At 46.9% G+C, this 27,432-nt stretch overlaps 1 protein-coding gene across 4 annotated transcripts in view; it reads right to left on the bottom strand.

Moving 5' to 3' along the window:
• The window catches only part of LOC119170757 (prestin), an 89,622-nt gene that overhangs the window by 7,523 nt on the left and 54,667 nt on the right, over positions 1-27,432 (bottom strand). For all 4 annotated transcript variants that reach the window (XM_037422012.2, XM_075886761.1, XM_075886763.1 and 1 more), the window contains 2 exons: positions 27,227-27,336; positions 7,731-7,797 (listed from right to left, as the gene is read on the bottom strand). In XM_037422012.2, the coding sequence (XP_037277909.1) occupies positions 7,731-7,797; positions 27,227-27,336 (177 nt within the window). The remainder of the gene's footprint in view (positions 1-7,730; positions 7,798-27,226; positions 27,337-27,432) is intronic.

The following is a 27,432-nucleotide window of genomic DNA, read 5'->3' as shown; positions in this document are numbered from 1 at the left end:
GCAAACTAAAAACTAAGAGGCAAAGTCTGCTCCACTATGGACTTGAGCAAATGACAGGAATGCCGAAATGCTTAGTGCTCTTTGACAACATTATCACCTTTAATCTCTCGCTCTGCTAACCGTGCACTTTCACAGCGGCATGGTCATGCTGATAATGGACACAGTTTCGTGCACAGCGCCTGCGGTAAATGGTAGCTCTGTTTTCAACCCGTGTGCACTGGCCGAAAACAAAATGTGAAGGAGAAAGCATTTCTGCATAGTGGACTACAATCAGGATACAGGGGTTGCCAAAATTTCTTATCTGCATTCGTAGAAAACAAGTGTAAATTTGAGGGCTCATTTTCTTTGTTAAACACAATATAGGCTGTGGGTAATATGACAGGAGCGAAGGCAGACGCCACAAAGCACCTTTACCACCTGGGCCCCAGCAGAAGGCCCGATGCCGGAGGAGTAAACTGATGGGAGCGCGAGCCTGAAGCGTGGAATCGCTAGCCCATCAAGCTCTGCAGATGGTGATGACCTTCTAGCGATCTGGAGCGAAGCAGCTTTTGGACAATGCAGACGGAGCTGCCTGGCATGTGTGCCCTGCTCTGCAATTATTCACGGAAGCGCGCCTTTCTTTTTAAATGACGGTGCTGCCGTCACTGTTCGACTGCCGCTATGCTGACTGACAACCTGGCACGTCGGAACTCGTCACACTACATACACTGCCGTCCCTGCATACCGCCTTGGGATCCTGCTCCGGCATGGCCACTGGACGCTCACGTCTCATACTTCTTCAGGTTGGTTTTTCCTATCGCCTTGTTAACGGTAAACCATTTCAAAAATTGGCGCTTGATCCCAATTCTGTCTTGAATTTCTGAACGCGCATTTTTATCGTAAGAATCAAGTGCTTGTTAAGTATGCAATATCTGCGAAAACTACTGCAGCTTGCAGGGGATGTGGAATAAAACCCAGAACCCCTGACTCCTGAGTGAGAAATTCTATTTTTACTGATGCTATGGTGATTCCTTCAGTGCTACAAAAACGACGGAAATTCTCGGGGAACTTCGTTCCGTAGCGTCATGGCAAGAAGCGCTTGAGAAAAAGTTTTTGCATATAGAGGGCAAATTGACTGCCTTTGAGGACAAATTGTTATCGGTGCTTCGACTAAAAGATGAAGTGAGGCAGTTACCCATGCAGACCGACAATCTTGCTGCCAGTTTTTCAAAGCTGCAGGAATTGAAAGATGATATGAAAAATAGACCTCGAAAAAACAACCTTATCTTTTTTGGCCTTCAAGATGCAGCCGGTGAAACCTGGCAAGATTTGGAAACCAAGGTGCTTGCTTTTTGCAGGGAAAAATTGAAAGTATCAATTTCATCTGATTCTGTTGAGAGGGCTCACAAGCTCAGTCGCTTAACGACAAAAAACAGGCCTATTATACATAGCTCAGTTTCTTTCGTTTAAGGAAAATCAGCGCATTTTGTCAGCTACTTCGCAGCTGAAGGGTATAAAAGCTTTGCTATCAGCGAGGACTATAGGAACAAATTTCGACTAGAGAGGCGAAAATTGATTCAATAGGCTAAGAGTAGGGGAGGCGACTTCAGGCTATCTTATAACAAACTTAATATTGGAAAACAAACTTTTGTTTATAATGCTGAGACCGACAGCATAAATAAAATGAAGTTATAGCAATTAAAAAAGGCCCCCCTAACTTCTAGGCATCCATGCAGCCCAGATTACATCGTTTGTATTGTTGTGAATCGTCATAGTTTAAAAAACCAAATAATTGAACTTGAGCCCTCATAGAAATGAAAAAACCTCATGTAGTACTTGGGTATGAGTCTTGGTTAGACCACACAATAAATGACAATGAAATTTTTCCAACTAGCTACACTGTCTACAGAAGGGACAGGAGCGTGCATGAGGGAGGTGTTTTCGTTCTGATTCACAATACCATATCTAGTTCACTCATTGACGTTGAAGCTGACTGAACCAAAATTGTTTGCTGCAATGTAATCTTAAACAATGGCTCGTCCATAGCTTTCGTTTCCTTCTACAAATCACACAGCTCTAGAACCTTCCAGCCCCTTTTTAGTTAAAACAATGTGCTGCTAAACTTACAAGTAACCTGCATTGTTTTGGCAGGTGATTTTAATCTGCCAGATGTGACATCATGACACCTTACCCTAGCGTTGGGCAATTCATTCTTCCTTTACATGAGCTTCCCGCGAAACGATAAATGCTCACTCGTTGTTTCAGTTTTTTACAAAAACCAATGCGGGTTATGGCTAGCAGTGCAAGTGTACTTGATTATTTTTTTTTGCATTGTACTTTATCTTGTGTCTTCTGTCACCTCCATCCCTAGTATTAGCAATCATGATGCTGTCGTCGCTAAGATGTCCTGCATCACTAAGAATCATCGCGCTGCGCAGCTTCGCAAGGTCTTTTTTTATGAAAAAGGCAATTACACATCAATATCATGTGAACTAGACACTTTTTTACCACAGTTCGTAGCTAGCAGTTCATGCCTAGAAACAAATGTATTATGAGATCTTTTTAAAACTAAAATATTGTCCTTAACAAAAACATACATCTCCTCGCGTCTCATTACTTTCCAGCGCCAAAGCAACAAACCGTGGATTACCAAAGAAATCCATACGTTGATAAACAGAAAAAATAAGAGTCTTTCGTAAGCATTGCCGCTCCCCGAATCCTTCATTGTACGTAAAGATAAAGGAAATGAGCAAAACAATCACGAGGTTGATGCGTAGTGCACACAAGTTCCTTTGCACTCTTGGAGACAGAGTTAAAACTAATCCAAAGAAAATGTGGAAATATGTCAAGAGCAAAAGGAACTCCTGTGACGCTATCCCTGACTTCATGGATGAAAAAATCTACGGCTCGGATATCATAAGGAAAGCAGTGGTCTTCAGTGCTTATTTTCATTCTGTGTTTTCACGGCCAAAAGGCATTGTTCCTAAATCGCATGACGTCAGATAGCACACAGAGATGAGGGAAATTGAACTATCTGAAGATGGTATTGCATTACTGCTACGGAAGATTAACACCCACTTGGCTACTGGTCCTGGCTCTATTTCAAATTACGTTATAAAAACTGTGCATTATCTGTCACCCCTTTCCTAACACTGTTATTTAATATATCCATTCAAGTAGATGCTCCACCTTCAGACTGGAAAACTGCAAATGTTATTCCAATTCACAAAAATGGTTTAAAAACAATAATATGCAACGATAGGCCAATTTCACTCACAAGCATTGCTTGCAAAACATTAGAACATGTATTTATAAGAATTTAATGGCACACCTTCAAGAAAATAGCTTCGTCATTGCGACGCAATATGGCTTCAGGGCTGGTTTTTCTTGTAACACTCAGCTAATATAATTCTGTCATGACCATTGCAACGTTTAATAACTCTGGTTTGCAGGTTGACTGCATATTTTTGGACTTTCGAAAAGCACTTGATACCGTATCCCATACCCTGTTGCTACAAAAGTTGACCAGTCTCAATTTGCTGAATACCCTCCAGAAGTGGTTAGAAGCGTACCTGCTAGATAGAAACCAACAAGTAATGCTAGGAGGTGTTTGCTCTTCTAATTTTTCAGTTTTATCAGGTGTGCCATAAGGGTCCATTTTAGGGTCTCTGCTTTTTCTAATATACATCAATGATCTAACTGAATTTGCCGTGTGAGGCTTATATGCAGATGATTGCTGTATATATACCGTGAAATTTCAAGTGATTCAGACAGTGAACAGCTACAAAATAATCTCAACACAGTCATGTCTTGGTGTTCAACTAGGGACATGACACTCAACTTGTCCAAATGCAACCTCTTAAGATTTACGAACGAAAGGCACCCCCTGATGGCAAGCTATGTCATGAATACAACACAGCTGTGCCTAGGGACAGAGTACAAGTATCTAGGAGTCATTTTTTTTTCAGCAATATGACTTGGAATGTGCACATTGATTATATCGTAAGAAAGGCCAGCAACACATTAAACTTCTTGCAACGTAACTTTAAACAAGCACCGGCCAGCCTGAAAGAAGCCCCCTATATCTTGAATGTACTCCCACTTTTGGAGTACGAGTGTAGCACTTGGGACTCTTATACTAAGGGGAACATCGACGCTCTAGAGCCTGTGCAGCTGAGAGCAGCTCGTTTTGTCACAGGTGATTATGACTTTTGTAAAAGATCTTTAGAAATAAGGAATACTTTAAAATGGCCCCTCCTTAAAGACAGACGCAAGTTCTTACGTTTATATTTGTTTCACAAAACATTCCATGGTTTTAACTGGTATTCACAAAGAAAACTACATACTGAAGCCTGCGTATATATTTGCTTGCACTGACCACCCTCTTAATGTGCGCGAGTTCACCGCCAGAATTAACATTTTTAAATATTCACTTTTTTTGCGATCCATACAGCAGTGGAAAAAACTACCTTAAGGAATTGTAACCTCATTCACAAAAATATTCAGCACCGCGTTTCAAGACCACATTTTTTTGTAGCCTGAATATACTTAAAACCTCGTTAATTCAAACTTGGTTATTTCGAAATCCCGCTTAATTCCAAAGATTTCCACGGTACCGTATTTTGCAATGTAAGTTTGAGTGGATAATTTGAAGCGGCGGCCAGCACCAGTCCGGTTAATTCGATAACTTTGCGTGCCATGTGCCAGTTCCAGATCCCGATTTAGCCGTGAATCTGCAAAACAACGGCTATTAAGAGCCACAAGGCAATGCAATGTATAGATGCTAACGAGTGGCAGCTGAAGCACACCAGCCTCGCTACCTCCAGTGCAAAAAAAAAAGGAATAAAAAACTACAGTCCCGTGGTCAACCAAAACGTGCGCCTGCGGAAAACGAGCTGTGCTTCACTGCAACACAGCATGAACACGCGGGCAGCTTATTGCATGTTTCTCGCAACGTGAGCGAGTCATGGTTTACCCATTCTTTCTGGAATTGTAAAGAAATTAATAAAAACAGTTTAGCGAAAATCGCGATGTGTGCGAACCTTCGATTGCCGGTTGCTCCAGCAATTCGCGTCTTTGCACTGCTGGCGGAGTTCTTGCCAGCAACACCTGCTTCGAAAACTAAATTCAAAAGTTTTAAAGATCATATTTTTCCAGCCAAAACACATTGTGAGCTTCGTCATACTAGCCATTATTAAGTTCATAATTTTAATAAAAAGAACGTGCGAATGCTTGCGTCATGACATGCTTAGAAGCGAGGAGCAGGCGACATGCTGCCCGCATGTCAGTACCGTATTGCAGTGAAGATGTCTTGTTTTCTGCAGATGAACATTTTAGTCAATTACAACCACTTTTTTTTTTTTTTTTTTTTCAGTGGTAGCAGCTAGGCCCACTGTTCCTCCATGTTCGCGGCAAAATAAAGACCAGATATTGCTGGGAAGCATCACCTTCGAGAGCCACAAGCTAGCCAGCACAGCAAACGACGAGCACTGCTTACTTTGAATAGATCTAAGTTCCTTGCATCTCACTTCTTACATGTGCTGTTAATTAAAAAACCCACTTAATTCAAAGCTTTCTCGCCGCCCCAGTGACTTCAAATAACGAGGTTTTAATCTACCTTCGTTTGTTCTTTTTAGCAGTCTCCACTTAAATTTGTTTTTATTTTTTTTCTTACTTTTTGTGATCTTTTTGCGATCTCTGCCTGTATAGATGTGTGTGTCTCTGCCTGTATAGATGTGTGTGTATATATGTGTTTATTATATTTAAACATACTTCACTGTGTATATTCTGATATTTACGTGTTACCATTGCATGCTTTATTATGTAGCTTTATTTCTTTTATGTACAGCACAGTGTTAATGGCTTGTCGGCAATCTGCTTTTTTTTCTCTTTATTGTTTTGAAATGTATAACTTTTTTTAATCTTTTTTTTAATATATATTTAAATATTATCTCCCCTCTACACTAATGCCCCATGGGGGCACTGTAGGTATTGTAAATAAATAAATAAATAAACAATATTATTGAGAACAGACAATGATGCTAAAGAAAGTGTAGGTTATGCTAGTAGTAATAATTGTAATGTAAATGCAAAGAAAGGAAAGTGGATGAAAAGATGCCTTCAGGTGGTATGCCACCAGCTACCAGCTCGTAATAAGGAAGCTCGTAGTAAGATCACGTGTTACAGGATGCCAAGAGACAAAAAAACAAGGTTCCGCACTCGCCGAAAAAACTGCTGGTGGGTGGCGCTGAGTGACGTTCCTGCATTTAAATGCACATATACACCCTATAAAATGGACGGAGGGATGACCGCCACCGTAGCTCAGTACTAAGTATCAGATGCATTGTTCGAAAGTCGCAGGTTCAGTCCCTGCCGGTGGCAAGTTATCTTTTAACTTGCTTTTAACTATAGTTACACCAGTCTCGCAGTAAATAGAAATCCGTTAAATGGAACTGCTGCTTAAATAGAACCTCATCTGACAAAATTAGTTTCACTCTTGCATTTTGTACCCTTGTTCATCTTTCAATAAGCGGGACTCTTATTAAACAGAACACATTTTGCTGGTCCCTTCAGGTTCCGTTTAACGAGAGGGTACTGAACTTCTAATAACATCCCCTATAGTACTTTTCTTGGCATCATTGTCTGTTTGTTCTCATTAATTTTGTGCATTTGTGTAACATGGTATGACATCTACTCGCTCTGGTTTAAGAAATGGCTTGCTAAGATATGACAAACTTGCTAAGATATATACGCTCAGACACACCTACACAGGAGAATAGAACACAAACATTTCAAGCTTAACATTTAACTGGCGGAGATTGATCAACCCGATATCTGTGCGTCCGTCCATCAGCTTACATCTGGGTGCTGTCCTGATCACCCTTAACTAGGAATGAACCAAAATTAGTATGGGAGTGAAAGATGGTTTGATGAATATGACGCACTGGCCAAGGCATAAACACTATCACAATGCTGCCGGGTACTCATCAAACAATTTCCACCAGATAGTGGCACATACTCGAGCCACTAATATGTGGGTATGTGCCACAGGTGATTGCAGGTATGTGCTACAGGTCTTTGGATTACACATATGGGTAATTTTAAAGTGTGCGCATTAGAAAAAAGCTAACATCGGCAGCATCATCCCCAAGATTTAAAAGAATAAAAGTCAGAGTCCAGGCAGAAATCGAACTCCAGCATTCCGCGTGGCAATCAAGTATTCTACCACAGAGCCACCCTAAGTCTTGAAAATACTTTTCGAAAGGACACTAACGGTCATGAAACGCCAGTTGTGGTCGCAGCTCTGGCTATCGAATTTTATAAGCTTCACATATGTGCTATGATACAGCCATCACATTAGGCTAAGATCGATTGTCGTTACGTGTATCCGCTGAAGGTGATTTATGTAGTAGCATCCAAAGTTACCATCCTAGCGAGCACAAGTGCTTCATATCAGCATATTGCTTATGGTGTTGCTCATGTTCCTGTTGGCAATGGTGTGCAAGTGCAAACAACTAATTATATAAAGATCTCCAACTGTGCAACATATGTAAGTGCATGCAATGCTTCCACATATATTAATTCATAATGTGTCACCCAGTAAAAAAAATTACAACACGGTCACCTTCGCTTCCCATAACATCGATACCCAAGGTACGCGGGATTTATTGAATTTTTGGAAGCTACAAAAATAGAAGTGGTATTTGTAATATACAAAGATGTTTCAAAGACTAAAACTTCTGCCTACCTACCCTGGTAACATTCCCAAGGTTGCTCACTGAAGACTCCAGAGCTCCTTTCCGGGCCTTCAACACATCCCTACCGACAAAGATACGGAAAAAAAGGTACATATGTCACAATTGGGTCTGCTACAATCAACGCTGGGCTGTGGCCCCTTACACATCAAGGAAGCATTGGGTTCAACCTGCAGACTAACTCAGAGGAAAAAAAAGATTCAGTTTTTCCACATAAGTGTGTCAATACCACCCGTGCACACACCTTGCCAATAAGAAAAACACCTCACATCTCATGAGAAGACGTTTGGTATTTGATAAAAGACATGAAAAAAAAAGAGACCAGTGGCAATGTAGTCATCAAGTTTCAGCTCCAGATTGTCATGACATGATAAATGTTGATTGGGTCTCGTACGACTCTTTGTCAATAAAGAGAGATTCACGCATTTTGTTTTAGAGCAATCACAAACTAAATTTGCAAGTTTTAAGAAGTTCTGCTAGGCCTGTACGGCCAAAACTTTAAAAAGTTATTGTTGATCCTAATTTCATTAGAATTGATATCACGCAAAAGTGAAACGTGTTTTCAGAGAGTAATACAATAATTATATGCCAAGATTTAAATCCCAAAACTACAACATGATTATGAGATACGCCGTAGTGGAGGGCACCGAAAATATGTGCACTGTTTACACAATATGTGCACATTAACGAGCACCGAAATATGTGCTCGTTAATGTGCACTGCCATCACACAGTAAACAGGCCTTCATCAAAATGCGACTGCCGCAGCCGGCATCAAACCCTCTACCTTTGGGTCAGTAGCCAAGTACCCTAACCTCAGTCGATCAGTATCCACCGAGGCAGAGATTTTTGGTATAGTGGTTCAATAAGTATTGTGCCTCAGCAAAAGGATGCAACAACCCTTTGTGATAGCCAAAGTAATTCACATAAGACTTGGCTCAGATTCTGCGGCAGCAAAAAGCTCACAACTTACACATCTAGGCTCGCCATCTTGCAAGTCTTCTGAACGTGTGGCATCCTAGGGGCTATCGTGTAAGTGTTCAAAGAACGGAGGTGTTAACGTAACGAAACGTAACAAGAGCACAAGGGGAAGCAAGCAACCAATAGGCAAGCTGAGGGGATTCGGAAATGTTTTCAGTGCATGAAGAATTATAGAACTGTTACAGCTGAAGATCATTATTTGCTGCAGCTGCATTTTTGCTGCATTATTGCTGCATTTTTGCTGCATAAATGCAGCTGCATTATTTGCTGCAGCTGCATTTATGTGCAGCTGAAGATCAGCTGCAGGCATTATTTTTTAAAGTTGAAAATTGATGAGGGCGATGACTTTAACAATTTATTAGTGGTAATGTCTTGTATGGACGCTAAGCAGTTTCGCATTATGACAAGTCGTTCGGTGGTTGGGAGCCAGCTGCGATTTTCACAAACTATTTGTGTGGGATTGGGGTAAGCCAGACACAAAGCAGGCTAATTCGATTCTCCAGCTTCAGCACTAATGTTTCATTCCAATCCAAGCTGAACGAAGACCATTTTGTATCTGTTCTAAAGAACAGAATGAGGCCTTTGTCCGTTTTATGTCCGTTCTGTATCAAAATGATCGACAGCACTGCAGTTTCCGGCCACTATTCACACGTACGACCAACAGACAAGCTTCAGCAAATATTGTGCACCTTCGTGCCATCTTCTCATGACACTTCTTTCAGTGAAAATGTCCGCTCTGCGACAGAACACTTACAAAAAACCTCTCTGCTAATGTATTGCTTTGCACAAGTACAAGCTATCTGGTCCAGCTCAGTAGCCTTTGGTAGTGTGTTGAGTTGCAATGTGCTCAACTTTGCAAATGTCTAAAACAGATATTGCAGTATGTGCAGCAAATGCACAATGACATTCTGCTTTCCAGTGGCCTGTCTCTTCCATGAAATAAAGTATTAACACAGCAGACTCACAATAATTCTAACTTTCATAATTCATACTTTTGGTTAATTCAAACAAAATTCAATTCTTCGATTGGCTCTCTATTCTCTCAATGTATTTAAAAGCCTCTTGATTCAAACTCCATCATTCGGATAATTCATATTTTTTTCCTTTCTATACCAAAAAATATCTGCTGCTTTCCCCCTACTATTCGAAAATTTGCATGCTCATATTATCCTAACAGTCTAAAAATGAAAAATAAGTGCCTCAGGCCTTCCAAGGCAAAAGGCTTTGCTAGTAAACAAATTATTGAAACGAAGCACACGCATGGTAAACTGCTATGGTTCTCAACTGGCATAGAGAGAGCTTTGTACTGAGGGCACATATAGCAAATAAGCAGTTGGCCATTCACAATTTCTTTAAAAGGTCTGATCAGTAGTAAATGGTCAATAAACTTGTGAATTTTATACCTCTGCTTTCTGTCCATTGCGTGCAGTTAGGTGTTGCAATCGCATCAAAAAAATTTTAATTTGATACAATCAATGCCTAATCATAATATGAGATGTCACCTCACCAGAGTCATATATCTGAGAACTTTTGATAATTCAAACTCCTTGATAATTCAAACAAAATTCAGAGGTCTCTTCAAGTTTGAATTAATGAGAGTCGACTGTCCTATGTTAATGTGGACATTGCACCCAGGATACAGCCAGGGATATTAGGGTCAGCAGTTAAACCCTGTAACCACTGTACCACGAGGCGGATGGTCGCTTGACCAAGGTGTTCAGTTTGAATAGATCTGCCCATTGACGCAGCTGGCTTTCTGTGGTGCCTTGTGCAGTAGTATTGCTATCCGGCTCCACCGCGAAAAAAAGCACAAGATGGTGTGTAAACACTAATGGTGCATGTTGAGCTGGACTCTGTAGGCAACAAGGCATCACTATGGCATCGCAGGCCAATCCAGTGCGAAAGACAAGCCATGTGTAGAAACAGCGTGGTCATTGAAGCAGAAGAGCACCACGATATTGGAGCCTCCTACTTGCTGATGCAACCAAAGTGCTCACTGTCAGCACTCGTGCGATCATGCAGTACTTCACTTTACCACTCCTAGATGGCGGCATCTCTGCCGGCCATAGCCGGGCTAAAAAGCAGACATGGCGTGCAAATAACAGAAGAGGCATAGACTACAGGGTGAATAAAGAAAGTATTTCACTTTGGTCCACTTCGGCAAGTTCTTTAGAAAATGTTGCTCCACACCAGTAAGTCCTTAGTCAGCCTTCTTTTTGGAAGAATATATGCGATCATTGAAATAAAATGGTAAATGAAGGGTTTGACATTGTTGTCTATTTGGCATGTTTACTGGAGGGCTCTTTCTGTTTTCGAAGCCTCGTGTAATGGTACGACAGTTGCACGCATTCTGCCAGACCTGCTCTTATAGCAACGCAAAGCTTTACTTATTCGATTAAGGTCAAGAAAAAAGGTTCAATGCCAGGCCATGGTGGCTGCATTTCGATGGGGTAAAATTGCAAAAACACCTGTGAACTTAAGTTCAGATGCACGTTAAAGAACACCTGGTGGTCTAAGTTAACCTGAATCTCTCACTAGAGCTTGTGTAACATTTATATCATTGTTTTGGCACATAGAACTACAGAATTCAGTTCCACTTTGTCACTTGTTAGTGTATTTTCTTGAGCTTGCAATGACAGCATAACTGCGCTTGCAATTTGAGGTGACGAATTCTCTTCGGCGTTGTACAGAGAGGATAATAGCGGCCACCAATGACCCTGCCCACAGATTGATCATGTTGAATGCAACTCGATAATAATAATAATAATAATAATAATAATAATAATAATAATAATAATAATAATAATAATAATAATAATAATAATAATAATAATATTAATAATAATGCAATGATGAATGTAGTGGGTCATGCATAGCTCGAAAAACTCATCGTCAGTGCTAAGCACGAGACTCTCGCGCCGGACGTTATCGCTGCTTTTGCTGGCTAGGCCCAGGCTCCTACCTAGTTTCAAATACCAGTTTTGACTGTCCCAGTTCTTTATTATATTTGGTGGAGCTTGCTTGGTCTCCTCACAATCCTGGAGTTGCGAAGCCGGACTCGACCTGCCGCTATGACCACTGCATCTGCCACAAGCCCTCCGCCTATGGCTCCCCAGGCAATCGTGTGCTCCGGTGCGGTCCGTCAGCGGAACCCTCCCATATTCAGCGGCAGAGACGATCACGACGTCGATGACTGGCTGGCTACTTACGAACTCGTGAGTGTCCTGAACAAATGGGACGAAGCCACGAGACTGGCCACCGTCGGCATTTACCTCAGTGGCATTGCCCACTTGTGGCTTCGGAACCATGAAACTGACGTTCCAACCTGGACAGCCTTCAAGACAAAGTTCAGCGAAGTCTTTGGTCGTCCTGCTGTTCGCAAACTTCGTGCGGAGCAGCGCCTTCAGTCAAGATCTCAACTGCCTGATGAGAATTTCACCAGTTATGTAGAAGAAGTCATTGACTTGTGCAAACGCGTCGATGCGAACATGACAGAGGTGGACCGCATCAAGCATATTTTCAAGGGTATCGACGAGGACACATTCCAGATGCTCATTTCAAAAAGCCCGGCTACTGTCGCTCAAGTTACCGAGCTCTGCCAAAACTATGATGAGCTCCGCCGGCAACGTCTCGTCACCCGCCATGCTGTCCCCCATCAGGAATCGATGTCCGGCTTGACTCTCTCGCAAGATCCCGTCTTTCTCTCGCAAATAAAAGATTTTGTACGCGAAGAAGTTGCCCGCCAACTGTCACTCATCTTCGGCCGACCGGAGCGCAGTGCACCGCTTAGCCCTACACTGCAGACAATTATACAAGACCAAGTGTCTGAGGCCCTTCCTCCACAGCTGGTGCCACCAGTCAATGCGCCATTGACGTATGCCGAAGCAGCAGCACGACCACGACCACACACGTTCCGAGCGCCACCTCCACTGCCCGCTCCTGTTTATACCACCCAGCCGCCACGACCTCCAGTCCACCGAGTCCCTAATCCATGGCGCACTGCCGACAACCGACCAATCTGCTTTTCGTGTGGTCTACCCGGACATGTCGCACGTCTTTGCCACCGCAGCCCGCTCCATTCACATGAAAACCCCCGTTCATATGAGTACAACCACACGTTTCCCTACGCTCCATACCCCGAATCGCACCCTCCTCGACCGAGCCAACGACCACCTTCTGATCGTCGATCTCCTTCTCCACGTCGACGCTCGCCCTCCCCGATGCGCCGACGCCCCCCGACAATAGAGGCGGAAAACTAAATGACGCAGTTCCCGAGGCAAGAACTGCGTCCTCGTTGCAAAGCACAAGCCCTCTTCGTTCGCCGCCGAATGTGATTAATGCTGTTCTTGAAGGTGTACCTGTACTTGCCCTTATTGATACTGGTGCTGCCATTTCTGTCATTTCCGAAAAAGTTTGCCGTGCGATTCGAAAAGTGACAACGCCTTACTCGGGTTCGTTTCTTCATACTGCCACTGCACAGCCTGTGCAGCCTGTGGCGGAGTGTACCGCCAGACTTGTAATTCAAGGAGTGCCTTACACAGTGCAGTTCGTGGTACTCCCGCACTGTTCGCACGACATCATTTTAGGCTGGAATTTTCTCTCCCACAACCAAGCCGTCATTGATTGTGCCCGTGCCGAAGTTGTCCTTTGTCCTCTTGGTGACGCTCCACCTGCGGATGATCGCCCTTCCTACGCGAAGTTGGTCATTAGTGGCGACACTCGGATCCCTCCGCACGCTACTGTCTTCGCACCTGTGTCGTGTTCCACCGTCGTCAACGCTACCGCATTCTTCACGCCTTCCGCTGCTTTCGTTCATCGCCACCTATCACCGCTCTCAACCGCTCTCGTTACTCTTCAAGGTGGTGCGACCGACGTGCCTGTGGGAAATCCTTTCCCATTCACGATTACACTGCTTCGGGGCGAATGTATCGGCTCAATCGAATCATTCGAAACCATTGCTACACTTGACGTTCCTGATGGATCATCGGAAGTCAGCGCCCTCTCCTGTAGTTCCGAGAATGGCCCTTCCACTGCCGACATTCTCAACCGTGTAATCGACGAAGACCTAAACTCGCAACAGAGGTGTGAGCTTTTGAGCCTCCTTGACAAGTTTCGGCCATCTTTTGGCAGTCACAGCGCTACCTTAGGTCGAACATCTACTGTATGCCATCAGATCGACACAGGTAATCATCCACCACTACGGCAGCGACCGTACCGTGTTTCACCGACTAAAACGCCGTGTCATCAATGAACAAGTAGGTGACATGCTAAAGCGCGGCGTCGTTCAATTATCAAACAGTCCTTCGGCGTCGCCGGTTGTTTTAGTTAAAAAGAAGGATGGCACAATACGTTTTTGCGTAGATTATCGTCGCCTAAACAAAATAACACGAAAGGATGTGTATCCTTTGCCTCAGATCGATGACGCCCTCGACTCTTTACAAGGCGCAGAGTTCTTTTCCTCCCTTGATCTACGCTCCGGGTATTGGCAAGTGCCCATGAATCCAGATGATAGACCAAAAACTGCCTTTGTTACACCAGACGGCTTATACGAACTTAACGTGATGCCATTCGGCCTATGCAATGCGCCGGCAACATTTGAGCGCATGATGGACACTATCTTACGAGGCCTCAAATGAAACACGTGTTTGTGCCACTTAGATGATGTGGTGGTATTCTCGCCCGATTTTCCCACGCACCTTCGTCGCTTGTAACAGGTTCTACGCTGCCTTTCTGCAGCTGGCCTCCAACTAAACTTGAAAAAGTGTCACTTTGGAGCACGCAAGCTGACCATTCTCGGACATGTCGTGTCAAAGGATGGCGTTCTCCCTGATCCCGCTAAGCTACGTGCTGTTAGCGAGTTCCTGAGGCCCGCGTCTCTCAAGGAGCTACGTAGTTTCATTGGGCTCTGCTCATACTTTCGCCGCTTCGCCATGGATTTCGCCTCGATTGTAGCACCTCTGAGTGACCTACTTAAGGGAGACCGCAATCTATATGCGTGGTCTCCAGCCTGCGACAGTGCTTTTGCGAAGCTCCATGAACTGCTAACAACACCACCCATACTGCGACATTTCGATTCAAGTGCTCCCACAGAAATCCACACGGATGCTAGCCGTGTCAGTCTTAGCGCTGTACTCGCCCAACGAAAGCCTGGTTACCAAGAATATGTTGTTGCGTACGCGAGCCGCACTCTTACAAAAGCAGAAGCAAATTATTCGGTAACTGAGAAAGAATGCCTAGCGATCATCTGGGCCATTACCAAATTTCGGCCTTAATTTGTACGGCCGTTCTTTCGATGTTGTTACCGATCACCACGCCCTCTGCTGGTTATCCTCCCTCAAGGATCCCTCCGGACGCTTGGCACGGTGGACTTTACGGCTCCAAGAGTACGACAACCGTGTCATTTATCGCTCAGGCCAAAATCATGCCGATGGAGATGCTCTTTCGCGTTCGCCTGTTTCTGGTGATATTGCGAGTGTCTCCATCCAAGACAACTTACTTCCACTATCAGGACCCATCGATATGGCTGCGGAGCAGCGCAAAGACTCGTGGATTGCGTCTCTGATGGATTACCTATCTGAAACACTCGTCCACCCGCCATCTGGAGCACTACACCGACAAGCCTCTCACTTCGCCATCCGTGATGGAATACTTTATCGTTGCAACTACCAACCTGACAGCCGCAAATGGCTACTCGTCGTACCCAGACATCTCCGTGCCAGCATATGTGCTGCTTTCCATGCTGATCCGCAGTGTGCACACGCCGGTTCGTTTAAAACCTACGCCAGGCTACGTTTTCAGTTTTATTGGCGCGGCATGTACACATTCCTTCAACAGTACATTCGATCTTGCACAGAGTGCCAACACCGCAAGCACGATCCTAGCCGTCCTACCGCACCAATGCAGCCGTTACCGTGCCCAATGCGACCATTCGGCCGGGTTGGGATAGACCTGTATGGTCCTCTGCCATACACATCAGATGGGAATCGCTGGATAATTGTAGCGATCGACCATCTCACAAAATATGCAGAAACGGCCGCTCTACCAGCCGCGACGGCACGTGACGTCGTGTCTTTCCTCCTGCAACGTTTTGTTCTGCGTCACGGTGCTCCGCGTGAACTTTTGAGCGACCGAGGCCGCGTCTTTCTCGCCGATGTTATTCAAGAACTTCTTGCTGAATGCCACATGATTCACCACTGTACTACCGCATATCGGCCACAAACAAACGGCTTGACCGAACGTTTCAACCGCACTCTTGGCGACATGCTTTCTATGTATATCGCCTCCGACCACACCAACTGGGATCTCATCCTTCCTTACGTAACGTACGCTTACAACACGGCACCTCAAGTGACGACAGGCTTTTCTCCCTTCTTTTTACTCTATGGTCGAGAGCCATCATCTCCAATCGACACCATTCTCCCTTACCGGCCCGACTCATCCGAAGGAACACCAGTTTCCGAAGCCGCTCGGTATGCAGAAGAATGTCGACAATTAGCTCGCGCCCTTACAACCCAAGAACAAGGGCTACAAAAATTTCGTCACAACGATGGAGTCCCACTACCAGTTTTCGCCCAACTCTCTTGTTTGGCTGTGGGTGCCTCCCACTGCTGCTCCTGGTACATCTACAAAGTTCGTCAGCAGGTACCATGGGCCTTATCGCATTATAGAGAAAACTTGTGCTGTCAACTACCTCATCGAACCCCTCACTCCTATTTCGGACCTGCATCGCAGAGGCCGCGAAATCGTACACGTGGATCGTCTCAAACCGTATCACGAACCACTTGTCCTCACGAGACCTTAGAACACCTACTTGGCTCCGTCTTCAGCAAGGGGGAAATATGTAATGATGAATGTAGCGGGTCATGCATAGCTCGAAAAACTCATCATGAGTGCTAAGCACGAGACTCTCGCGCCAGACGTTATCACTGCTTTCTCTGGCTAGGCCTAGGCTCCTACCTAGTTTCAAATACCAGTTTTGACTGTCCCAGTTCTTTATAATAATATATATAATAATAATAAGAATAATTTATTTGCCATCTTTGTGAAATACAGATAGGGGGATCGTATAAACAAAAAGGTCTCCGGATGGCTTGACTAGCCTACAACCCTTTGTATTTGGCAGTGAGGCTATATTACACACACACACACACACACACACACACACACACACACACACACACATACATATATATTGGCACCACTGGCACATGCGCGTGGCAATATATATATATATATATATATATATATATATATATATGAGATATAACAGACAGTAATGCCAAGGAATGTACAGGGGAAGTTATTAACATTAATGGAATGTAAATAAGAAGAAAGAAAAGTGGATGAAAAAATTACCAACTGTAAGCAGGAATCGAACCTACGACCTACGATTCGAAGGTCGTAGGTTCGATTCCTGCTTACAGTTGGTAATTTTTTCATCCACTTTTCTTTCTTCTTATTTACATTCCATTAATGTTAATAACTTCCCCTGTACATTCCTTGGCATTACTGTCTGTTATATCTCATTATTATTGTGTTAAAAACACGGAAAAACGAGCCCTTAGGTATACACTTCTTTCCCTTATATATATATATAATGCCGCGTGCATAGCTGCATTTAGCGGCGAGATAGCGACGACAACGAAGAACGCGGATTTGCTCGAGAGGCGCAGCGCAGGCGAGTGAAGAAGACGACAATCTTAGCAGCCTTCCCTGAGAGTGTCTCTACGAGTTCCACTGTCCATGTTTTTAAATACACTCTCTGTAATTTATAACCCGCGACACTGGTGGAGGTGCTGGGTACTACCACCTCATGATCGGCACCCCTGTGAGAAGCCCCGAGTCCAGCCCTACGAGACAGACACGCGTGGAGACGCCTGTGCACCACTCAAGCCGTCGCCTTCAAGGTCTTGAACCAGAATTTGGCCTTTTAAAGGGAGCAACACTTCCGACAGCCACCCGTACTCAAGAAATGGCAAGGAGTCCTGCACAGGTGACGGTCCAGAATATGCGCATTCCTGAACCATTTCATGGCCGGCCGAACGAAGATGCGCAAGACTGGCTTGAGCAGTTTGAACGGGTAGCTAAATCGAACTACTGGAGTCTCGATGGAAAGCTCTTCCACGTACACTTCACCCTTGAAGACGGCGCGAAGACGTGGTTTATAAACCGGGAGGCAACATTGACGACATGAGAGGAGTTTTGTAGTCGGTTTCTTGACACCTTAAGTAATGCGGACCGACGCGAAAACGCACGAATCCTTCTTGAAGGAGGCACCCAACAGCTGCATGAAAGCATCGCTATGTTTGCTAAGGATATGGTGCGTCTGTGCCACCACGCACACCCGAACATGCCCGAGGCTCAAAAGCTAAGCCATCTCATGAGGGGCGTCAAAGAGCAGCTAGTTGTTGGTCTTCTGCGCAATCCGCCAACAACAGTAGACCAGTTCACCAGGGAGGCCACCGCAATAGAGCGTGCGCTGCAGCAACGGCACCGACAGTCTCATCGCCCGGCCACCGGTTCAGCTACAGGCGCCACCGCACTTACCGCAAACAACGAGCTTTCTCTACGCCACCTGATTAGACAGATCGTGCGTGAGGAGATCGCGAAGGAGAAGACAAAATACACATTGCAGTCAAAGGTGCCCCCGCAGCAGGAGTCCACGGTAGCCTCCGTCGCTGAAGTCTTTCGCCATGAACTTCGAAGAGCGTTTGCCTCTCCTCAGCAATATTCCGCTCCACAGCACCCTCCAAACTCGTGTACCTATGCAGACGCTGTGCGTCGTCCATTGGCTCCAGAAGTATCATACCAGCAGAACGGATACAGCTATGCAGACGCTGTTCGTCGACCCACGCCCATGCCAGCGCCGCAGTACCTTGAACCGTATCCTGTGGCAGCCTGGGCTCAGCAGGATTCTGTCGGGCGACCCTATATGCGGAAGACCGACATATGGCGCACTACGGATCGCTGACCACTCTGCTACAACTATGGAGAGCCAGGGCACATTTACCATTTTTGCCCACATCGCCGAGCTGAATACCGCGGTAGTGCACCTACAACTACGCGCCGACAGTTCGACGAAAGCCGTGCCCCCATCGACGACGACCAGGCTGGCAGGTGGGAAGGCTCTTCTACCTTCCGGACGCGCTCACCATCCCCGGCTCGCTTTGGTTCACCAAGCCACCGTAGTTTTGCTGACGCCGTCAGAGGTCGGTCTCCCAGCCCACGGCGGGGAAACTGAAAGCAGCGACCTCTGGGGGGGAAGGTTGGAAGCCGTCGAATTGCCGAAAATCCCCCACTGCTGCCAAAACACGTGAGAGACGACGATGAAGACTCCACCGAGAAAACTGTGACTGCCGACCTCGCTGTGACTTGACGGCGTTGAAGTGACGGCCTTAGTCGATACGGGTGCAGACTTCTCCATAATGAGTGAACGATTGGCAGACGAACTCAAGAAAGTCAGGATGGAATGGACGGGCCCTTATATCCGAAATGCTGAAGGCCAGATAATGTCTCCCACGGGAAAATGTACAGCAAGACTCACGATTGAGAATGTGGCTTTTGTAGCCACATTTCTGATCCTACCGGAGTGCTGCAAACCTATGATACTGGGAATGGACTTCTTAAGAGAGTACGGTGCTGTGGTCAACATACGCAATGGTGTGATCACATTCGCCGCTGACAAGTCTGTGACCCATGATCCAGACCAAGAACCCAGGGTGTTACGTGTGGTCGACGACGACGTCTGCGTGCCACCACTGTCATGCAGTCTTGTTTCCGTGTGTTGCGTCGTGCACTGTAATGAAGACGCCATAGCCGAACGCATCACTGCCCTTCTTTTTCGCCAAGGCATCGCCATCGCTCGCGGCATCGTCAGCTTAGTGGATGGGCGCGCAGAGGTGCTTCTGACCAACTTCACGAATAAGCGCCGGCACATCGGTAAAGGCACGGATGTGGCATACCTCGAAGAGCTCGACTACTCTCACGACTGTCTTCTAATGCAAGGGGAAGCCACAGCTCAATCACCTCCACATACACAACCAGTTGATATCGGTCCGAGTCTAACACCGACTGAAAGATGCCATCTTATGGAGCTGCTCGACCAGTTCAAGGACTGCTTCTCATCGACATCACGAGTGGGTCGAACGCCTCTGACTAAGCATCGCATTATTACGAAAGACACAGCAAGACCGATCTGACAGAACCCATATCGCGTCGCTCAGAGAGAACGTGAGGTAATCCAGCAGCAAGTCAAGAAGATGCTAGAGGATGATGTAATCCAACCATCAAAGAGTCCTTGGGCATCGCCAGTGGTACTCATGAAAAAGAAAGATGGCAGCTTGCGTTTCTGCATCGATTATCGTAAACTGAACCATGTTACAAAAAAAGACGTTTATTCATTACCACGGATCGCTGACTCTTTGGACAGGCTACGGCATGCGTGCTACTACTCGTCAATGGACCTTAAAAGTGGATACTGGCAAATAGAAGTAGATGAGCGCGACCGAGAAAAGACTGCCTTCGTGACGCCAGGCGGGCTTTATGAATTCAAAGTCCTCCCTTTCGATCTATGCTCAGCCCCAGCCACGTTTCAGAGACTAATGGATACCATTCTGTCCGGCCTGAAATGGAAAACATGCCTTGTGTACCTTGACGACGTGATCGTTTTTTCGGCCACGTTTGAAGAGCATCTAAAGCGGCTACTGTCAGTCCTTCAAGCCATACGGTCCGCTGAACTCGCACTCAAACCGGAAAAATGCCACTTCGGCTTCGAAGAACTCCAGTTCCTGGGACACGTGATCAGTCGCAAAGGTGTGAAGCCTGACCCAGATAAAACGGCAGCCGTCGCAAAGTTCGCAAGGCCTGTTGATAAGAAAGTGGTCAGGCGTTTTCTGGGTCTCTGCGCCTACTATCGGCGATTTATAGCAGGCTTTGCACACATCGCCTCTCCGCTCACCCGCCTTACAAGGGAAGACATTGCATTTGTAGGGGGTGAAGAGCAAGGAGCTTCGTTCAACGAACTGCGACACAGCCATCCATACAGACGCCAGCAATGTGGGCCTAGGTGCTGTTCTTGTCCAATGCCAAGATGTTGTGGAGAGAGCGGTTGCCTACACTAGCAGAACGTTGACACGCGCCGAGTCCAACTACTCAACAACGGAGAAGGAGTGTCTGGCCGTCGTTTGGGCAGTTGCGAAGTTCTGCCCGTACTTATACGGCCACGCTTTCCAAGTCGTAAGCGACCATCACTCTCTTTGTTGGTTGACCAACATGAAAGACCCATCTGGACGTTTAGCACGATAGAGCTTGTGGCTGTAAGAGTACGACATGGCCGTAGTTTACAATTCCAAAAGGCAACACTTAGACGCCAACTGTTTGTCAACGTCACTGATTGAATCACCGGCTATAGAGGATGATGATTTCCCAGGTTTTTTAGGAGTTGTTGATGCAGCTATCATTTCTCGGCAACAACAAGATAATCGGGAGCTCAACTCGCTTATAGAATTCTTGAACGAGCGAGCCGCCAATGCACCAAGAGTGTTTTCGAAGAACTTATCGTCATTCTGTTTACGGGACGGAATTCTGTAAAAAAGAACTTTTCATCAACAGGTCGAAGCTATCTGCTGGTAGTTCCTGGAGCTCTCTGCAGCGAAATTTTACAAGCCTGCCATGACGAAGCCACTGCAAGCCACCTCGGCTTCACAAGAACACTGACACGCATCAAAGAAAAATATTGCTGGCCAAGAATCGCAGCAGAGGTTAAACATTACGTCCGAACAAGCATTGACTGTCAGCGGCGCAAGGCACCACCTCTAAAACCCACTGGGCTATTACATCTTGTGCCCGTGCCAGAAACCCCGTTTTCTCAAATCAGAATGGATCTGCTGGGCCCATTCCGAACATCGGACAGCGGCAACAAATGAGTTATAGTGGCGACGGACTACCTCACCTGATACGCGGAGACCAAGGCAATCGCGAGTGGCACTGCAGCTAAAGCGGCCGAGTTCTTCATTGAGAACATTGTCCTGAGACATGGTGCTCCAGCTGTCGTCATAACAGACAAAGGTACCGCGTTTACAGCCGAGCTTTTGCGCACTGTGCTTACGCTCAGTGGCACAGTGCATAGGAAGACGACAGCCTACCGCCCACAAACGAATGGGCTTACAGAACGACTTAACAAGACAATCGCTGACATGCTTTGCATGTACGTCGACGTGAAACACCAGAATTGCGACTGAATATTGCCGTACATCACATTCGCGTATAATACAAAGCACCAGGAAACAACAAAAATGACGCTGTTCGCACTAATTCATGGCAGAGAAGTTACGAAAATGCTTGACACCATGCTGCCTTAAGATTGCAATCATTCAGAGACAGACGCCGCAGACTTCACTGAGCGCGCCGAGGAAGCAAGGCAGCTTACCCGCATAAGAATAATGAACCAGCAGCAACTTGACGCCCAACGGTACAACCTTCGCCATCAATTAGTCATTTATCAACCAGGAGATAGAGTCTGGGTTTGGTTTCCTGTACGATGAAGAGGCCTCTCAGAGAAACTCCTACGCCGATACTTCGGCCCCTACAAGGTCTTGCGCCGTCTTAGCGACGTGACGTACGAAGTAGTGCCCGACGCCTCGTCCTGTTCGAAACGTCGCCAGCATCTGCCTGAGACAGTGCACGTGGTCCGCATAAAACTTTACCACTCTCAGTGATGTAAACACCCGCTGGCCGCATTTCTACCTGTTGAGCATCGGGACGACGCTCACTTTGGCGGGAGGGTAATGCCGCGTGCATAGCTGCATTTAGCGGCGAGATAGCGACGACAACGAAGAACGCGGATTTGCTCGAGAGGCGCAGCGCAGGCGAGTGAAGAAGACGACAATCTTAGCGGCCTTCTCTGAGAGCGTCTCTGCAAGTTTTACTGTCCGTGTTTCTAAATAAACCCCCTGTAATTTATAACCCGCGACAATATATATATTATGGCAGCTCCGCTACTCACCGTAGCGGATCACCGCCGGTTCACACTTAGCGAGACACAGGGCCGCGACTCCGTCACCTACTCGCGTGTAGCGCACCGCTCCGCGCGCGCTCAACTAATCAGGCATATGGCGCGGCGCGGCATAACAGACAGTGTTCCATTACAAGCACACAACACTTTATGGCCTTTGGCGGCACCCCGAACAACAGCACAACGTCCTCTCCCGGGACGCGGGGAGCAAAGGCACCCGCACGCGGACGTTCACAATAAGGGGAAACCGCGAGCCTGTTGCAGCTGGCAATGGCGAGTTTTGACATGCCGATCGGGAAAAGGTCCTTCGCGGCTATGCTGCGCACTCTCATGATGGCCACTGGGCCTGGTCGCGAGTGATAGGGCAAACCTCGTACGCGTAGGCCTACGGCAAGTGCGGCTCAGTGTGGTACGACCACTTCAAGCCCTAAGCACCACTGTAGGCTTAGCGTACGGTACCGAAGCTAGCACTCAAGTAAACACGCCTGCCGAGGTGCCAAAGGCCCCCCAGGCAAGCTACAGTCCGGCGATTCCCAAAGGGGACGTGGACGAAGGAAACACGTGCTTACCCGGCGCCGACCACAGAGGAGAGACAGCTCCCTCAAAACGCACGTAACACGTGCCGCGCCCACACGTGGTGCCATATATCGCCACGTGCTGTTACCAAAGCAGGAAAAGCAAAAGGGTGTGGCCGTATGGCGGAATACCCGCAAAATAGTTGCGGGCGCGCCTCAGATCCCCACAATATATATATGTTGTTACCACATATGCAATTTAGGTATGTGCATCTGTTTAGCGGAGAACAGGGTAGTGCCAGACGAAGAGGTCGTTTGGTTGGTGGCAAGAGGTCTCCGGTGCGCAGTGATTGTATACCCTCGAGTCGACCATTACGCCGCTTCTGAATAAACCCCTCTCGTAAACGTAACAGAGTGGTGGAAGTGTTGGGTACAGCACGTCGGCGAACCACGAAGCCACATCTGTTTGAACTTCGCGGGAGCCATCGTCTTGCCGGTCTGCCACTGACAACAACCGTCATGGCTGAGAGCGAAGGTCACGGCTTCTCAACCACGCAAAGATCAGTGCCGGCTGCACCTCGGTATCACTATATGGAACCTCGCTCATTCGCGGGAAGAGCAGGAGAAGATGTGGATGCGCGGCTGACACATTACAAAAGGGTGAGCCGGTACAACTGCTGGGATCCCACCGACCAACTGGGAAATGTCGTGCTATTTCTCACGAAACCGCCCTGATGTGGTACGAAAACCACTTAACAACGTGGGATCGTTTCACTGAAGAACTCAAGAAATGCTTCGACGACCCTGATTTAAAGAAGAAAAGCGCAGAGCGCACGTTGGCTCAAAGAGCTCAGACTCCTGGAGAAACGTGTACCACCTACATAGAGGAGGTACTGATGCTCTGCAAGATCATAGACTTGTATATGTTTGATAGGCAGGAAAAACCTCACCTCTGTCTCCGCCGTCCAACGTCACTGCCTTACTTTCGAGAAGCTGAAGACCCGGCGTATTGCCCCGAAATTTGGTAGGCTGGCAAATGTGACAACGGCCGCCAGCGTCGACGTGAGCCCGCCCGCCGACCTTGCCGCTACTATTTGGGCAATAGTACGTGAAGAGCTCCAGCGACAAGGTGGTTGGGTTGATAAAACCATTCCTCATCCGCCTACCAGTCCGCCCTACTACACGGCTGCACCATTAGCTCCTTTGCAACCATCGGTATGAGTGACAGATTTCAGCGAAACTAATTTCAGTGGCCATGTCGTGATTCATTCGCGGTCGACCAGCGATATGGCCAACCCCTTCGTCACGGCCCCACCACACAGAGGTGGGCAGCCCCCGCTCAGCAAGCTTGTCACCGATTCTTCACAGCTGAGTGGTCTCAGCATTGGTTCAGCGAGCGTCCTCTACCAGTCTGCGTACCCTGTTTTTGATCGCTGGTATCATCGTTGGCGTCACCGGTCTGGAGTGAACAGACATTTGCCAACATCGTCGGCCACCGACTGTATCGTTAGTCTGCGTCTAGTGCACGCGCGTACGCTACCCCACCGACTCTGACAATTTGCGATTCGTTTCGTGTTTAGGACTTGTTCTCGCTCACTTCGCACTCAACTCAGCATGCCTTCCGCGCGCGTGTGGAAGCGCGAAAACGGCTGTTCATTTGCGCGGAATGAATCGCGAAATATCGAACTTCGTGAGGTCACGCAAACCCGCCGGCGCAACAAGACAATTTTTTTATCACGGCCGCCGATTCTTCAAACGCCGCCGCATGCACTGAACGAGGCGACCATGCTTTGACTTCTACGCGCGCTGGCACTCTTTTCAAGTTTTTCTACGTGCAAGTTTCACGGACCTTTCAAGCAAGCTACCTAACCTGCCTCCATCCCGTGTGTTTTGGTTTTCAAGGTCGCCCGCCCGCCGCATCCTCCCCTCTCTTTATCGCACGGAGGAAGGAATCTCATTCCCCCGTGCTTTATCGCAACTCCTTTCCCTTCTTTCGCAAGTCAGCTCTCCTCTCTTGATCACAACCACTTCGCCCGTCTCCACCGCTCTGCGACGCCTGCCATGCTGGCTCGAATTAGTTTCGTTTTCCGACTGGAAACGCGCCCAGGGCTGTTCCACGCGTGTGCGCGTCTTGCTCGCTCTTGGTGTGTGTGTGTATGTGGTCATGATGGCCGACGGGAGGACTAGCACGCTCAACAAAATGTCGAAAGTGTGACCACTTCGCTTGAGCATAATCCGCATGTTAGGTGCGGCGTTGCGGAGCGCTTATTCATAGCTGTTGACCACCTGGCAGCCAACTTGCCGCTTCAGGCGTCCCGGTATAGAGCTGTGGAGATGGTGAATATTTCATGGGCGGCGGTGACAGCTACATGTGGGCGAAACTATTTTCGCGAGGCCGACTTCGTCGATTGTGAGGCGCGATGCCGAGCCTGAAGCTTCCGAACAGGACCACTGCGGCGGCGGTTTGTGGCAGCGCGTCGACTCCGACCTGGGAGAGCAGTTGGGACATGTGTTGCGATGATTTAATTACGGCCGATGATGATGCCGACACTGCGGAACCGTGCACAGATTGGGGCATTGTGAATGAAGTACGTGGCGCGAGTGATTTGGAGGAATCGGATTGCGAGAACAACGAAGCTTTGGAGCCAGCGCCTCATGCAGCTTATGCCACGGGCCTCGGCGAACGAGCAGCCTGCCGTTTTAAATGAACTCGAGACCGCCCTTATTGTTTATGCTCTTCAAAACACTTGCATCACAGACTTTTTGAGGCAAAAAAAGTTTGTGTTTTCACTCGCAACGTTTTTAAAAGCTGTGTTTCATTTACTACGAACTTCAGGATACAGCGAACAAATGCCGCGTCACGCTCAGGTTCGTTATAAGCGGGCTCAACTGTACAATGAAAGTTGTTGTGAGTCCGAAGAGGACTCACAACAACTTTCAGATGCTACAAATATTTTTTCAATCAGTTCATTACGAGCTGAGAAAACTGTTTTTTAGAAATGGCGCCAAACGAGGAAGAGAGCTCGGAACCCTTGCCGCTCCCCCGTGTAGCCTTCGCAAGCAAAATTTCTTCCCTGCCCTCTCCGGAAGCCGACCAAGGGGTCACGTGCGCTTGACATGCACAAACAAGCCCAACCCCTGAGCACGCAAGCAGCTTTGTTTCTTTGCCCAGCATTATTTTGTGTCTATTGCCTGTTTCTACGGGATAGTTTGGAAATGCTGGCTTAGACACAGTAGAATAGTTGAGCACAATGAGTGCGCCAACGCGTACGAGCGTTACTTTTGCTTCCACGGCTGTTGTCTGCTCGATGCACTGAGTGCAGGGACACGAACACATGCAAAACGCCGGCACGTTAGCCCCGCATCTCGTTGAAATTCACGGGAAACAAATAGAAAAAAGATGCTCACATTCCCTTATTGCGTCTAATTATTTATCGCAAGTTTTATTAATATAGTCAAACAACAAATTACATAAACTACGCATGTCATGTTAAATAATTTCCGCCATGTCGCGTGCCACTGTTGGTAACATCAGAGCACAGTCGTCTACGTAGAGGACCTATGTCACTGCACGGATGTGTACCTAAGGCCCTTCATACATGCACGTCATACCCTGATTCTCCGAGCACGCACCCGCGAAAGGAAGAGGAAGCAGCGTTCATCTTGAAATTTGACCCGTTCCCGCGGTATGTAGCATTGCGAATTTTGGCAGACGTGATCATGACAGCATCATCTAAGCATTGTGCTAGTGAGCTCAAAATTGTCAAACCTGATGAGTGGCCCTTAAAGGGTAACTGACTGAATTTCCAGAAAAGGCAAACGTGTGAGGGGAAGGCAGAGAATTAGTTGGGCAGATGAGATGAAGAAGTTTGCATGTCTAACGTAGCTGTAGAAAGCACAAGAGCGAATTGAGTGGCAGAACATCGGAGAGGCATTTGCCCCGCAGTAAGCGTAGCCAGACAAGCTATGATGATGATGATGCCTCACCTCACAGTGAAACCAACTTTCTTGTTGAGCTGGCTCCTGAAGTACTCTGTGTTGGCGAAGTGAACCGGTCCACCAAAGTGAAAAATCTTGATCATGGGAATTTCAGTGACCTTCATCGAAAGGGGGACAGAAATTTAAACTCGGCTGGTCGCAACTGCTATGCGAACTTGTTATGTACACCGCAGGAAATTAGTAATGCAATGCAA

This window comes from Rhipicephalus microplus, chromosome 2, assembly GCF_043290135.1.
Source record: "Rhipicephalus microplus isolate Deutch F79 chromosome 2, USDA_Rmic, whole genome shotgun sequence".
In the NCBI taxonomy this organism is placed as follows: domain Eukaryota; kingdom Metazoa; phylum Arthropoda; class Arachnida; order Ixodida; family Ixodidae; genus Rhipicephalus; species Rhipicephalus microplus.
Note: the sequence above shows the minus strand (reverse complement) of the source record. Positions and strands in the feature narration are given on the sequence as shown.